The sequence below is a fragment of the Corylus avellana genome, chromosome 1, assembly GCF_965113065.1.
Source record: "Corylus avellana chromosome 1, dhCorAvel1.hap1.2, whole genome shotgun sequence".
Lineage (NCBI taxonomy): Eukaryota > Viridiplantae > Streptophyta > Magnoliopsida > Fagales > Betulaceae > Corylus > Corylus avellana.
In genome coordinates, this window is record NC_142490.1 from 23,597,457 (window position 1) to 23,613,240 (window position 15,784).

The 15,784-nt window shown below is 36.1% G+C and overlaps 2 protein-coding genes across 2 annotated transcripts; both read left to right on the forward strand.

Annotated features, from left to right (window-relative positions):
* The first annotated feature begins 9,137 nt into the window (after positions 1-9,137).
* LOC132170839 (G-type lectin S-receptor-like serine/threonine-protein kinase LECRK1) lies at positions 9,138-12,557 on the forward strand. The gene is made up of 3 exons (XM_059581959.2): positions 9,138-11,448; positions 12,126-12,206; positions 12,475-12,557. The coding sequence occupies exons 1-3, from the start codon at positions 9,138-9,140 to the stop codon at positions 12,555-12,557; spliced, it is 2,475 nt and encodes an 824-aa protein (XP_059437942.2).
* Positions 12,558-14,516: 1,959 nt separating this feature from the next.
* LOC148588139 (glucan endo-1,3-beta-glucosidase 13-like) lies at positions 14,517-15,467 on the forward strand. Its single transcript, XM_088514315.1, has 3 exons — positions 14,517-14,691; positions 15,236-15,266; positions 15,365-15,467. Exons 1-3 carry the CDS (start codon positions 14,517-14,519, stop codon positions 15,465-15,467), a joined length of 309 nt encoding a protein of 102 aa, XP_088370441.1.
* The last annotated feature ends 317 nt before the right edge of the window (positions 15,468-15,784 follow it).

Here is a 15,784-nt window from a genome sequence, read left to right on the forward strand (position 1 = left end):
AGTTTTTTTTTCAATGACCTACAAAATACTAAAAACACAAAACTAACACAAAATATTAAATAACGACACAGCTAAATGATTAACTAATGTAAATAAAAGCGTCCAAATATGCAATATTTGGCACTTATCAAACACCCTCAAACTTACATTTTGCTAGTCCCTTAGCAAAACAAAACGACAAATAAAATGAAAGCAAGAAACATAAATCCTCTTTCATGGGAGAGACGATTGCAAGCATATGCAACAAGCCTTTTAAACCCCTAGGCATCCCTAGTGGACGAGTGAAGTCTTGTGAGGGCTTAACAGGAATGATACCCACAAACATTGTGCACTATGTTGTTAACAAGAAAGAAGTTTCACATAAACCATTGTTCTTATTCATGAGCAAGCTTAAAAAGACAAACATCATCATAACAGTCAAAAGGAAATCCAAAATCAAATCACTCATAAATGAACAATTGAGATCTCATATGTTCTTAAATATGTAAAGTGTAATTAGCATACAATCATGAAGCTTTCAGCTTAAACTCAAGACAAGTTCCATAAAATTTGTAAAAATCTCTATCAAATGAAACAACCAAGGCAAGATATGCATTTTTTTTTCTTTTTTTTACAGGCTCTACAATGTTTAACTCCCTTAAACTTTCTAATTGACTCATGTAACAAGTGTTAAGCCAATGACTCCAAAGCCAGGTGGCTTTAGGGCACTAGATGTAGAACATCCCTAAGGGCTTATTAACTTAAGTCAAAAAGGCTACGAAGCCAGACTAGCCATATCATAAATCAACACTGAACTTCACACCTTTTGACGTGAACACTCAATGCTTAATGAGGCAAGAGGTCCGGTTATTCAGCGGAAAACTCAACATGATCTTTCTTTTCTTTTTCCTTTTCTTTCTTTTTTATTTATTTATTTTATATCTTGCAAGCCAATGGTTATTCATCAATAGGTCATCCAACAAATCTTAAAGAGAACAAGCTTAAGCTCAAACATCATACCTCACAGAAAACATGCTAATGTGCTCATAAAATTTTTTCTCAAAACAAGTAAAATCTCTTTTACCAAAAAATAAGTCAAAGGACTCAGACTTCAAATGACATAATAATGTGTTCAACTCTTTAAGAAAGCTAATGAAATGCAAATCACAGTTACAGTTTAACTCAAACTTGACAACAACATAGTACAATTTTTTTTTTCAATTTTTTTTTTAACACAAAATGAAAAATAAAAATAAACAAATAAAAACAAAAATAAACAGACAAAGTGTTTTCTATACCCCCAAACTTGAATTACACATTGACCTCAATGTGTAGTATAGAAATACATTACCAGAAGTAAGGAAATCTGAGTGTGAACAAGGCTAGGGCGTCCCCTAAACTTAAACACCAAAACACCTGTCAACAAAAACTAACAGCAATATTTTTTTCATAGAAACAAATATCAAAAGATTAATTGCTATTAGAAACAAAAACAAATAAAATTAACATGTAATGAAAAAGGAAAGAAAGAATATTTGGAGTGAAGTGCAGAAAATAAACTGGAGGAGAAAACTTTACAACGCTTTCCCCTATCATGCGGATGTCCAACCAATCCCTTCCACCCCTTCTTCTTCAAAACTTCATACCCCTCTGGAAGGATATTTCGCCATCTTATGTAGAATTTCTTGCTTCGAAGGATCTTCTTAGGAAAGTGGTTCCAAGATTTGTGTGCTTGTGTGCACAAATCCTTGAGTATCTTGACATAACATGGCTCTTTGAGACATTCAGGCGATGAAGCTTTGGGCTCTTGATGTGTCTCAAGAGGGACAGTGATGCAGGCAGGAGCTTCAGTACTCACTTCCATGTCACTAGGTAGATCAGGATCTGTTGGTGGCTCACGGTTCTCATGGTGCTCAACTTGCTCATCTTTCTCTTCCTCCTCTTTGTTATCCACAATTTCTTCACTCTTAAGTGTGATGATGACTTGGGCATGCTCATGATAAGAATTTTCGGCATCATCCTCATCAATCATGTAGTGCCTTTCAGCCATCAGCTGACTTTAAAGCTCTTCTTCCTCATTGTTATCCTCTATGCTCTCATTGTCCTAATATTGAGTCATTGGCTCAAGTTGATGTTCAGATGGATGTTCATTATCACTCTGGCAAATCCATTCTTCCATCCCTGCGGTAGCATGAGTATTGGCATCTTTGAGCTCTTGATTGAATTGACACAGTTCATCTTTGAGGTCTTGATTGAATTGACGCAGTTCTTGTTTCATCTGGGAGTTGGACTAGTCGACTTTTTCTATTAATGTTTTCATCATGCCTTCCAGTGATGACTGTGGTGCAGGCTGTGGCACTTGAGTGGTAAACTAATAAACAGGAGGTTGAGCTTGTTGATCAAACTGTGGATATTCTGAATGGTGCAATTCATCAAATTGGTGAGCATACTTTCCTGTAGCCTGAGCTGACCATGAGAAATTAGATTGGTTGCTCCAGTCTGGGTTGTAATAATTGGAATTTGAATCAAACCTTGGACCGGAGAAACTAGTGTTCATTTGCTCATATGGAAAATTAGAAACTTGTCCCCAGGATGGACAATCACTCTAATGATGATAAGGATTGGAGCAGTATGAACATGGCTCATGTGGGTAAAAATTTTTAGGGTAGTTAGTAGGAGCTGGTGTCCTATAACTAGGAGAGGCATTAAAATCATTAAAATGAAATTCATGCTCCCCCCTCACTTTTTAGCATGCAGATTTCCCATATAAAAAATTAACCATTTTTTTTTTAAAAAAAAAATAATAATAATAAAAAAAAAACGACTAACTAACAAAAAATAAAATAAAACTAAAATTTAAAAACTCACAAAAAGGACAAAAAATAAATTTTTGGCAAAGATCTACGGAACTGCTGCAGTTGCTGCCTTTACTGTGAGTGCGCTCGATCATATTGATGTGCGGAAGGTGCTGCGGTAGAACTGTAAAACAAGCCAAACAAAACAAAAAACAACAAGAAAAATCTTTTTTTTTTTTTTTTAATTTTTTTTTAGTAACACGAATAAAACAAAACAAATTGCAGAAAAATAAAATCCTAATTATAACTAGTAGAAGAATAAAACTAATTTAGAAATAAATTGGTTTAAAAAATTGAACAATTCCCTGGCAACGGCGCCAAAAACTTGTTGTGCAAATTTATTTAACTTGCAAGTGCACGAATTGATTGTAGTTTAATGGATTGCAAGTGTGAGGTCGAATCCACAGAGAATTGTATTTTTGAAAGAACAATTTAAATCTAAACTAATTAAATCCTAACCTAGTTCCAAAAAAGTTTGAATTTTGAGTTTTGAAAATTAAAGGATAAACATAAACTAAATAAAATAAAACAAAAGGTAAAGACTAAGGTTTAGGAATCCACACTCACCGAATCATAACAACATACTCCATGTTCATCAATATTTATCCGAAGTTCTCACAATTTAAATCTTATGTATGTTTTATTATGCTTCAAAGAATTAATCAAAACCATCCCATGTATTCATTTATTGACTAAATTACAAAAGGAATCCAAATTCAATTGAAACACCAGATGTATCCGTAGAACAAATCACAAGGGATATCCAATTTTTACGAGTTAAAAACCAAGCAATCAATCATATGAAATTATCTTAAATCATCACATGTATCCTTGAATCACTAGAGATATCCAAGAATCATTCCACACATTGATTAAAAGTAAAACAATTGAAATATAAAACTCAATAAAATCGGATAAATAAAGACTTACATAAAAGTGATGTCGTTCTTCATCAGTGAGGCTTCATCCCCAACCTTAGTTGGGAATTTAGCTCCACATAAAAATAAAATCTAAACCTAAACCTAAACCTAAAGAAAAACTAAACAAAAGAATTTTGCTCTCTAGGATTGTGTCTTTTTTTGAATGCAAAGAAGTTTATTTATAGGTTTAGGAAAGTCCTAGAAGCCCAAGTAAACCTAGATAATTCGGAGGTCTGTCTCCCAGTCAAAATAGAAGTCTGAAATCGGAATAGGATTCGTCCAGATTTGTGTCCTTTAATTGCGGGGCGATTTTGGCATAGAAACCGTCCCAATTAGGAAAATCCTATTTAATAACAAATTGTAGTATTTTGACTTAGCTTTCCAATTCCATTTGAATCACTTCAATCCGATATTTGAGAAGAAAGTTACGGTCAAAATACTGAGACCTGTGCAGAATCTGAATTTGAATCCGATCCGAAATCTTATCTAATCTGATCTTTTGTCCAATTTAATCCGATTTAACCTATTTCTTGGACTTGGTTAGACTTAACCACATCATCTAGGCCTTCTCAAAGTATTCTTTCTTCCAAACTTTGCATTTTTCCCTTTAAAACTGTAGTTTTTTTTTTTTTTCAATGACCTACAAAATACTAAAAACACAAAACTAACACAAAATATTAAATAACGACACAGCTAGGATTAACTAATGTAAATAAAGGAGTCCAAATATGCAATATTTGGCACTTATCAACCATCCTCCCCCCCATGGGGTGGCGGCACCAGGTAATGGAGTAGCTTTACCTGTAATTTATTTTCCTCTGTTTTACAAGATTATTCTTTGTAATTTTCTTTTTTTGTTCTTTTGGAGTTTGCGGTAGCTTCTGTTTGTACCCAGAAAATTTTCGTTGAAATCAGGAATTTTTTTGGTGTTTTTTGTTGTTTCCGGCGATTTTTGAGCCTCAGGCAGACTTTTTCATCTCTAGAAGCGTACCCCGGCTAAGCCACTGGCATCGCCATTTTCAGTAGCGACTGCTCCATCGATGTCAATACCACCGTCGTCCTTTCCTCCAGCCATCCATGGCTACCCTGTTGCTGCACAATATGCATAGAGAATTGGAAAAAGAAAAGAATTCAAGAAAAGAGGAAGAAAAAGTGGTATGAGCTGTTTGTTGCACATGCCGAGTTTAGCCGAAAGGTAAGAAAAGGAAAAAAAAAATGGGGAAGAAAGAAGGGGACAACTGCATGGGAGAAGGAAGAAAGAAGAAAAAAAAATACAGAAGAAACCAGGGATTGCTCGTCGGCCACCTGATGGCTTGGATGGGGTGGCTCGCTGGCCACCTCATGGCCTGGGTGGGGTGGCAGCACGCCACCCAGGCCTGGGTGGGTTGACGGCACGTCACCCAGGCCTAGGAATGGCCCGCGCGCTCACCCCTATGGTTTGGGGTGGCGCGCCAGCCACCCATGACCTGGATGGGGTGATTGCCAGCCAACCTAAGTATTTAATTTTTTTTTTTAATAATTTGTTTTTTAAAATTTTTTCTTTTATATTTTATTGGATCAAGTGTGGCTGTGTCTTTATTTTTACAATAAGTCTAAATTGATAAGTTGATGTGTTAGCTTCTGATCGAAGGCACAAAACTAAACTTTTATGGAAAGACCTTAAAGAAGAAGATGCTCTCTCTTTCTTTTTTGGTTCTAGAATCTCAATTGATTATTGTCTTTATTATTCCAACTAGGGGTGGGCAAATTAACCGTTACCGTTTAACCGGCCGTCTACCGGCTTCGACCGAACCGATATAAACCGTAGCCGATATGCCGATATCCTTATCGGTTAAAAAAAGTATACCGGAATTCGGTCCGGTCCGGTTAAGCGGTTCTTATCGGTTAACCGATTTAACCGATAAGAAACCGGAAATTTTATTTTTTATTTTATTTTTTATTTTTTATTATTATTTTTTTAATTCTAGCCCCAAAACGGCGCCGTTTAGTCTTTTAGAGAGGTTTCCAAATTCCCACAAGTGACACAGGTTTCCGAATTTGTGTAATGGTGTTGCCCATGACTTATTTTCCTTTTGCTAAGTGACTTTAATTAGTTAATACTTTGTTTATTATTCATTAATGAATTTTATTTTAATTTGGGTTTGGGTAGGTTTGATGTTTTTTTTTTAAGTGATGGCATTTGATGGGATTTCTTTGCCTTTGGTAAAAGCATTTTTTATTAACTAGTTTTGCTAGTCTAATTAGCATTCATTATGTTAATTAGTCCATTTGCTTTGGAAAAATGTATTTTATAATATAAAAAAAAAAAAAAAAAGTTGAAGTGGATCAATATAAAAAAGCCTCAATTTTTAGCCCAAAAAACAAATATTTGGGTTCCAACAAAAAGTATTTGGTCCCTAAAACAACTCATTTTTAATAAGTTATTTTAGCCTAACAAAAAGTATTTGAGCTCTCAAAAGTCAAAAAAACTCATTTTTGGTTTTTGGCCTAACAAAATAAATCAATATAAAACTCTCGGTTAAATCGGTTAACCGGTTTAACCGGACCGTTTAACCGTGTACCGTTTTAACCGAAATTATCGGTTAAAATTCTTATTGGTTCGTTATCGGTTAATAAACCGTTTTTACCAAAAATTATCGGTTAATAACCGATAAGGTCCTTAACCGGACCGTTTTAACCGATACCCAGGCCTAATTCCAACAAACCTTTGAGCGTTTGGAGACTTTTTTGGTTCCCACGCGGCTTCCTTGAAGTAGCCTCCCCTCTTCCCCTTAAATCTTAATCGAGTAGTTGTTGAATATGGTCTGAGTCAATAATTCCTCTCGCGGACATTTCCTTTGAATACTAGTCTACTCCTTAATCTTATATATGGGGAAAAATATAAAAAAGCCCCCTCAAACTATTAGCCGTTTTCGATTTAACTCTTTAATATTCTAAAAATAATAAAGTAGCCTCAAAACTACCAAATTATTACATTTTGGCCATTTCGTTAGTCAAAACCGTCAGTTTGGACGGAAACTACAAAATGACGTCGTTTTGTTATGGGTAAGTTACTACAATGCCCTTTTATGAAAAAAAAAAAATTTGGGGAAAAATATAAAAAATCCCCCCAAACTACCAGTCGTTTTTATTTTAGCCTCCTAATGTTCAGAAAGTGATAAAGTAGCCCCAACAAAATGACGTCATTTTGAATTTCCGTCCAAACTGACGGTTTTGACTAACGGAGTGGCCAAAATGCAATAGTTTGGTAGTTTGGGGGACTACTTTATCGCTTTTAAAACATTATGGGGCTAAATAAAAAACTGCTGATAGTTTATGGGGCTTTTTTATATTTTTCCCTAATATATATATAACTATATATAAGTGCATCCATGTTTGTAAAAATTATTTCTCCAATGATGCCAATAATTATGGTGTTGCCTTTTCTTCTTCTCTATGCATCAGAAGCTCAATGACATATCACGGGTTGGTAACGTGTTATTGTGGCACATTAACAATTTGTGACGTTTCACAATGACACGTCACGTGTTGGTAACGTGTTATTGTGGCATGTTACCAATTTGTGATGTGTCACAATGACACGTCAATACAATGTTGACGTGGCAATATACTACGTTACTAATTAGTGCCACACGTCACTAATGTATATAGTTTAAATATTTTTATTTTAAATTAAATGGAATTTAGATTTAGTGAGTGTGGAATTTACCATGTTGCTAAAGTTTTTTATTTTTTATTTTTAACGTGTCACTAATTAGCACGTTATTAATTAATGATGTGACAAAAAAAATAAAAACGAGTTACTGTAGACACATCATTAAATTCTTATGTTGTTGTTGTTGTTGTTGTAGTAGTGAATAGCGACTATGCAACATTCAAAAAAAAGAGAAAGAATAGAGGCTATGCAAGGACAAGCACAACACATCAAGATTTTACAGCCCTATTAAATCTTTTTTTTTTTTTTTTGTTGTTTTTTGCTTGCATGTGCGTCTGATGCCATTTGTGCTACTTGTGGGGATTATATTCATGATAGGGAAATGTTAAAAACTTATATTTTCATCAAATTGAATTGATGCGACAAATGAGTAATTCTAGAAGTTGGATTGTCCGAAAATATACTTTAACATCTTCATTGAAATTCAATTAGAAAAAAATAAAAATGGAAAATGAACTCTCCATTTAATTTTATAAAAAACGGATATAGAGTAATTAATAGTTAAAACGAAAATTGTGATAAATCTAAGGTCTACGTATTAATTATGGAGACTTTTTTTGGTTCTACAATCTCAATTGATTGTCTTTATTCCAACAAACCTTTGCGCGTTTGGAGACCCTTTTTTTTTTGTTTCCATGCGGCTTCCTTGAAGTAGCCTCCTCCCTTCCCCTTGATCGAGAAATTGTTGAATAGGTCATAGTCAATAATTCCTCTCTTGTTACTCGAACCAAGAGAGAGGGCGAGACCGACGGAGAGACCGAGAGAGAGAAGGAGAGAGGCAGAGACCGACAGAGAGACCGAGAGGGAGAGAGAGAGGGAGAGCGAGAGATCGGAGATTGAGAGAGAGAGAGCAATTTGAGACTCTAAGGCTGAGCGGCACAAGTAGGTAGGTTTAGTTTAGAAGTTTAGTTAGCCTTAGGTTTACAATTTGAGATTAAAAAAAATAAAAAATTATATTCCAGTTGTCATAAACCTTAACTTTAAAATTACTTATTGGGTTGGGTTTGTGGGTCACGAGTTAAATTACCAGCACAAGTTAAATTACCAGCTCTAATTTTAGGTGTATATTATTTTTTAAAAATAAAATAAAAGAAATAAGGATCACATTATTTTTTGATGTTTTAGAAAATAATATCTATTATGAAGACATTAAAAGAACATTAGAAAATACCCAAAACGAAAATTGTGATAAAACTAAGGTATACGTAATAATTATGGTAGGTCATTAGGAAGTAGCCTGACCATTTCTTTTTTGATTCTAGAATCTCAATTGATTATTGTCTTTATTATTCCAACAAACCTTTGCGCGTTTGGAGACTTTTTTTGTTCCCACGCGGCTTCCTTGAAGTAGCCTCCTCCCTTCCCCTTGATCGAGTACTTTTTTTTTTTTTTTTGACATGTCCACACAAGGGAAGGGGGAGGGGGGATTCGAACTAGTGACCTCCGCTTCATTAGGCGTGGTCCACTGCCGATTGAGCTACCCCTTGGAGACCCCTTGATCGAGTACTTGTTGAATAGGTCTGAGTCAATAATTCACCTCTTGGTTGTTGCGCGGACATTTTCCTTGAGTACTAGTCTACCCTTGAATCTTATAATATATATAACTATATATAAGCGCATCCATGTGAGGAAGAAAAATAGAGACAACAAGTAAAAATTATTTCTCCAATGATGCCGATAATTATGTTGTTGCCTTTTCTTCTTCTCTCTGCAGCAGAAGCAGAGTCATCCAATGTTGTACAGAAAGGCTCTTCGTTGACACCTAAGACCAATAACCTTTCGTGGCCATCACCTAACGGTCGATATGCCTTTGGATTCTACGAGCAAGGCGACGGTTATGCGGTCGGCATTTTTCTTGCTAAGCTTCGACAGAAGACAGTTGTTTGGACTGCCAACCGATCGATCGACAGCCCTCCACTTCCTGCTGATGTTAAATTGGAATTCACAACTGATGGACTACTGGTTCTGCAATCGGCACAAGGCATGGAGACCCTCGACATTTCTTCAGGTGGTGCCAGCTCAGCATCGATGCTTGACTCCGGCAACTTCGTTCTCTATGGCTCTGCTAATAAAATAGTATGGCAGAGTTTCGATCACCCAACCGACACCCTTTTACCAACTCAAAATCTTACCACAGATCAAATGTTGTCTTCCAGTCTTTCAAAATCTAACCAGACAAGGGGCAAATTTCTTCTTTTGATGCAACAAGATGGAGTTCTCGTAATGTACCCAGTTGACTCTCCATACACAGACGTTTATGGTTATTGGTCATCTGTTGATTGGGGATCTGTTGTTCCAGATAAAGGACTTCCCAATGTAACAGACGGGATACTAACACTTGATGGCGATGGCGGTCTCTATTTGTTCAATGACAGCAGCCGTCTCTATTTGTTCGATAGCAGCGGCAATCAGACACTGAATCCGGCATCAGGAACACTACTCTACAGATTGACCATTGACCCCGATGGGATCATGCGGCTATACTCACACGATATGACTCCGACTGGAAATTGGACACTCGAATGGTCTAGGCCAGATGACGAGTGTAAGCCTAAGGGTCTATGTGGCCTCAATGGATATTGTGTTTTAAAAGATCCAGGCGTTGATTGCGAATGTCTTCCTGGATATGTACCGGTAAAGGAAGGTGATTGGTTCTCAGGCTGTAAGATGAATTTTCCTGCGGAAAGTTGCCCAGCAAGTTCCAAATCCAAATATACGATGAACGAGTCTAATACCCAATGGAAAAATGATAATTATTCGCTTTTCATATCTTTTACCCCAGAGAATTGCAGTGACGCATGTTTGCAGGACTGCAAATGTGGAGCTGCGTTTTTCAAAGACGGCGAGGGGGAGTGCACAAAACAGAGGCTTCCTTTGCAATTTGGGAGAAGCGATACAAGCGGCTCAACCGTAGCCTTCATCAAGGTAGGTACATCTACACTCCCAAAACAATGCAAGAAAGAGCACATCCTTATTATTATCAGTGTTTCGTTAGGTGTTTTTGCATTTATTGTCTTGGCAATTTCTGGATTTGGGATTTACAAAAGCCGTGTTATGTTGTATCAAATGATGTCTAAAAATGGAAACATTGAGTTGGGTGAGGATGTTGCTCCAAAATCATTCACCTACGCACAACTTGAGAATGCGACTCATGGTTTCAGCAAGGAGCTTGGTAGAGGAGCATTTGGAACAGTATATGAAGGGACAATTTCAAACGGCCAGATCAAGGAGATTGTAGCCGTCAAAAGGCTAGACAGATCAATGTTGGCCGAACGGGAGAGACAGTTTCATGCTGAGATGAAAGTTATTGGGAGAAAACATCACAAAAACCTTGTCCGTCTACTGGGTTATTGTCACGATGGACTCAACAGGCTTTTGGTGTACAAGTACATGAGCAATGGGTCGCTTGCAGATAAACTCTTTACGCCTGAAAAACAACTTTCTTGGGATGAGAGAATGGAAATCGCTTGCAACATAGCGAGAGGACTTATTTATCTCCATGAAGAGTGTGAGCCACAAATCATTCATTGTGACATAAAACCTCATAACATACTCATAGGTGAAGATGGATGCGCAAAAATCTCTGACTTCGGATCGGCAAAGTTGCTAAATGCTGCTCAAACCAAAACTAGAGGAACACATGGATATATTGCCCCAGAGTCGCGTCAACAACTGCCCGTGACAGACAAAGTAGATGTGTATAGCTTCGGAATTGTGCTGCTGGAGATTATATCATGTCGAAAGAGTATGGACTCTAATCTTCCAGAGGAAGAAGCTAATCTTAAAGAATGGGCAAACCATTGTTTTAACAGTGGTGAGCTAGGTAAACTAGTGAATAATGAAGAGGTTGACAAGAGAGAATTGGAGAAAATGGTTAAAATAGGACTTTGGTGTACTTCGGATGAGTTGCCACTCCGCCCTTCAATGAAGAAGGTTCTACATATATTGGAAGGGATTGTAAATTTTCCAGTCTCTGCAAGTCCAACTTCTTCCCTAATTAGCTTCTGAAATGTGTTCTATATTCTAGTGACATGTCCTAATTATAATTTTTCTTTTGAGTGCATGTACTTATGTAGCTTGTATCAATTATGTGAGTTTTTCTTTTGTGTGGCATTTTGAAATGCATTTGTGTGAAATAAAGAATTTTCTTATCAAGTTGTCTATTTAAACAAAAAGGAATAACATATAGTTCTTGCCATCTTGAATAATGAAATCCATGAGAGCTTAAAATACTATTAACACAGAGAAACATAAAGGGAAAGAATAGAAGCAGAGAATATAATAAGTGGTTAAAGAAGAGCCGAGTATGTAGCACCGGTTGACTTGACAACCTCAAGAAGAGAAGAAAAGTTGATGATGAGACAAGTGCCGTCGCCTTGTCTAAACGGTCCACCGCTCTGCTCTGTCAAAGCCTAAAATTTCAAAAAAGTGGAAAAGGATCATTTCCCTTGAAGAAAACTACTGATTCCTCATCACCCTTTGCATTTTATATCACCCATTTTCAGTGTAAAGAGAAAACTGTGAGAGATAAGAGAAGAAACAGAGAGAGAGAGAGAGAGAGAGAGGGCCTCCATGGAGAGCTAGACTGCCAACATTTTGCTCTGTTCCTTTCTTTTTTAGTTTAAGCCTAATAGACTTTGAAAGGCTTTCTTGCAGGAAGGGTGAGACAAACCAACTATATGGCAAAGAAAACATGTGATTTTCAGTGCCTTCTCTTCATTGGTGGATGCTATCTGGGTATGCTCTATTTCTTGTTTATAAGTTACTTTTTTTTCATGCATTTTTTTTTTTTTTTTTGAAAATGTGGGTATCCGGGGTTTCGTGCCGACTTGTTAACATCATGCAAAGCGCTCGTGCCTCACGAATCAGATAAAGTTTAAGTTTTTACTGCTGGTGTGACCCTAAAAAATTGGTTCACTAATAAAAAGTTGAACTTTAAACCTGATTACTTCATGAGACACTAGACCAAGTGAATATTTTCTTATTTGTGGGCTTGGTTTGTTAGGTTTATCTGAATGTGTGGTGGCTACTCATTTTCTGTGTATTTTCTCCATTGTTATTCACTTCTATATTCTATTGTTGTTGTGAAATTCCTGGCACTTGCAGGTAGGGGTGTAAACGAGCCGAGTTTGGGCGAGCTTGGGCTGTCCAGGCTCGGCTCATTTATTTTTGGGCCAGGCTCGAGCTCGAGCTCGGCTCGACAGGGTTGGAACCCTGTTCGAGCTCGAGCTCGAGCTCGTCAATTTTGCTTGAGCTCGAGCCCAGGCTCGAGCTCGAGCTCGACTGTTTGTTTTTTTTTTTTGGTAATTTAAGTGTATTAGATTACAAAAATCATCCGTATAGAATATTTTGCACCTTAAAGTACTAAAGAACATTAACAAACATAACAGATTAATGTCAACCTTACAATTAAAACTAACAAAATCAACTAAAATGCTAAAGAACATTAAACAAACATAACAAATTAATCCCAACATTACAATCATCCATACAAAATCAACTAAAATGTTAAAGAACATTAAACAAATATAACATATTAATCTCCACCTCACAATTCCATACATAAAGAACTAACATAATCAAATTAATGATAACACACACACATATATATATATATATATATATGCATAAATAATTTTTTTTTTTAAAAAAACAAAGCTATATAATATATTTGTTATTATTGAGTAAATGAGTAATGTTGATTATATATTATTATTTGTTACTTGATAAAAAATATACGAGCCGAGCCTAATAAGCGAGGCGAGCCTTATACGAGCCGAGCTCACGAGTTACTCACGAGTTTAGCCGAGTTGAGCCGAGCTTACTTCGTTTAATATTCGAGCCAGGATTTGTGTTCACGAAGCGCTTCATTTAATATTCGAGTCGAGCACGAGCCGAGCTTATGCGAGCCGAGCCCGAGCTTGCTCGCGAGACGCTTCGCTCACTTAACAGCCCTACGCTGCAAGCCAAAATACTGTTTGTTTGTTTGTTTGTACCCCTACAATACCTGTCTTTTAGATGGAATATAAAATTATTTTCTTATTGATATCTCAGGGAGGCAAACATTCTGCAATGCATATTTATTTATTTTTTAATTTGTAGTAAAACAGTGGATAAATAAAGTCATAATTAACTCGTGCATTTAGCTCTCAAAAGCTTCTTCTTGTCTTCATCTAATCATCTTTCTAACATTCTTATATTACTGAAGTTAACACCAGGCCTACCAAAATGAATATTCTGATGGCAATTGTTACTTTTCGCTGTCCATTTGGACCACTCGGATTGGTCCATTGGTTAACAAATTGGATTTGGCTTAAGTGCTTTAAAAAACTGTAATTTTTTTTATGAGAAAAAGAGAGTGAAAATAAATCTCAACGGTCAAAAAAGTTGCAACATATGTGCTTTAGTTTTTTTACGGTACTTAAGCCAGATTCCGTAAAAATTTTGGAATTACTAACTAGCTCAAGATTTACAGCACCTCAAGATTACAACATATTACTAACTAGGTCAAGAAAAAATTTCTAATTTTTTTTTTGTTTTTTTTAGTATTCTGGGATTCTGACAAGGGGGGTTGCATGTGTGGGACATGTTGGTGGAACTCACCTTTTATCAAGGTGCATGCATGGACCCTCCTGAGATTGAATAATTTTCATTTTCTTTGTAATCTCTTTTCTTATTTATGGCAATGTTATTTATTTACACACTTTACCTCTGAGTGCACCTTAGTGGATGCTACTCGAGCCCCAAATCCATGTTTTCATTATTAAAGATGTTCCCAAGGACGGTAATAGCAGTTGAAAAGCTTGACGTGGCAGGAGCTGATGAGTTCAAAGTGATGGGCCATGGGTCTTTCTTTGTCTTTTTTCCTTTTTGTATGCTGAAAGGCTTGATTAAATGTTATTCACAACTCTTTTTAAGAGATTTTCTTCTTTAATTTCTTGACTTGCTTGGACAAATTATTTCAATGTATTTGTAGCTTTTGGTGAATACCATTGATAATTAGTTCCCAAAGCCTATAAAAAGAAAAAGAAAAAGAAAAATCTCTTCATGAAATTGGGGATGGCAGACTCCAGAGGAATCCAATACGGCGCGGCATGTTTCGAGCCGTACACTCTCGTCTCTCATGCATCCTATGCTTTCAACAACTACTATCAAAAGAATGGGAATTCTGATATTGCTTGCAATTTTGGAGAAACTGGAACTGTGATTAAAAATAACCCAAGTAAGTTATTACCTTTTTGCCTTTTCTCTCAGGCTCATTGTTGTGCAATAATACATTTATATATAATTAGAAAGGGTGTGGGATTAATGTGTAGGAAAATAGTTACAGAAATGTATGGCTGCTGAGAATTTTACATGGATCTGAAGAACTTAGGTAAATTCTCTGCATAGTTTGGTTTAAATTTTGAAGCATTTTTGTTGACTTTGAAAATTAAGATTCTCTCCAATAGGGAAGAGAACTTTTGAAATGTTTATTCTTTTGCCACCTGCCCTACATTGCCCTAGTTTCTCTAACTTATGTAACTACTCCTTAGAATATGCTTTCTAGAAGAACTTCATTGTGTCATGGTGAGTCCATTGTAGCCCCGAGTGTCAATATTAATGTTATGTTACATTTTTAAGGGTGAATTATACACGTCAAATTGGTGACCAAGAGTGACTGAAACAGTTGATTGTTACACCAATTAATATAAAAAGAAGTCTCATTTTCATTTAGTGTTTGAAAAATATGCTTTGCTAATAAGTCTCATTGCTGTTCATTACAGGTTATGGAAAATGTGTCTACAGCTCATCTGGGTATGTTTATTGTGACCCCTTTGAGTTTGCTATATCTGAAAATTACATGTATACATTATCCATTATTAACTAATTAACATATTGTTTTGGTATATCAGCTCTGAGGTCTCTTCAGCACCTCCATTGTTGAAGCATTATCCAACCACCATGTGGTGGAAACTTGCTGTGCTTCTACTGCTTTTGTTCTTGGGGAGCTGTTAAGCTGGCACTCGTGTAAAAATTGGTCTAATCTGCTCGTTCCAAACTATTCAAAGCCATGGAAAGAGAGAAGCATTTTGTTGAGTTGCCAAAAAAAAAAACAAAAAGAAGAAAAAAAGCATTTTGTAATTGCTGTTTGTTAAAATATTCCTGTCTTTGTTCTCAGGTTAGGAATCTAAAGCTTAGCAAATCTCTCTTTTCCTTTTAATGTGTTCCCATTATCACCATCAAAAAATTTGTTCCCATTATGCTTTGTCAAGTTGTCTAGGGGATATATACTTAATTAAAAAAAAAACAAAAAAAAAAAAAGGTTTTGTCCA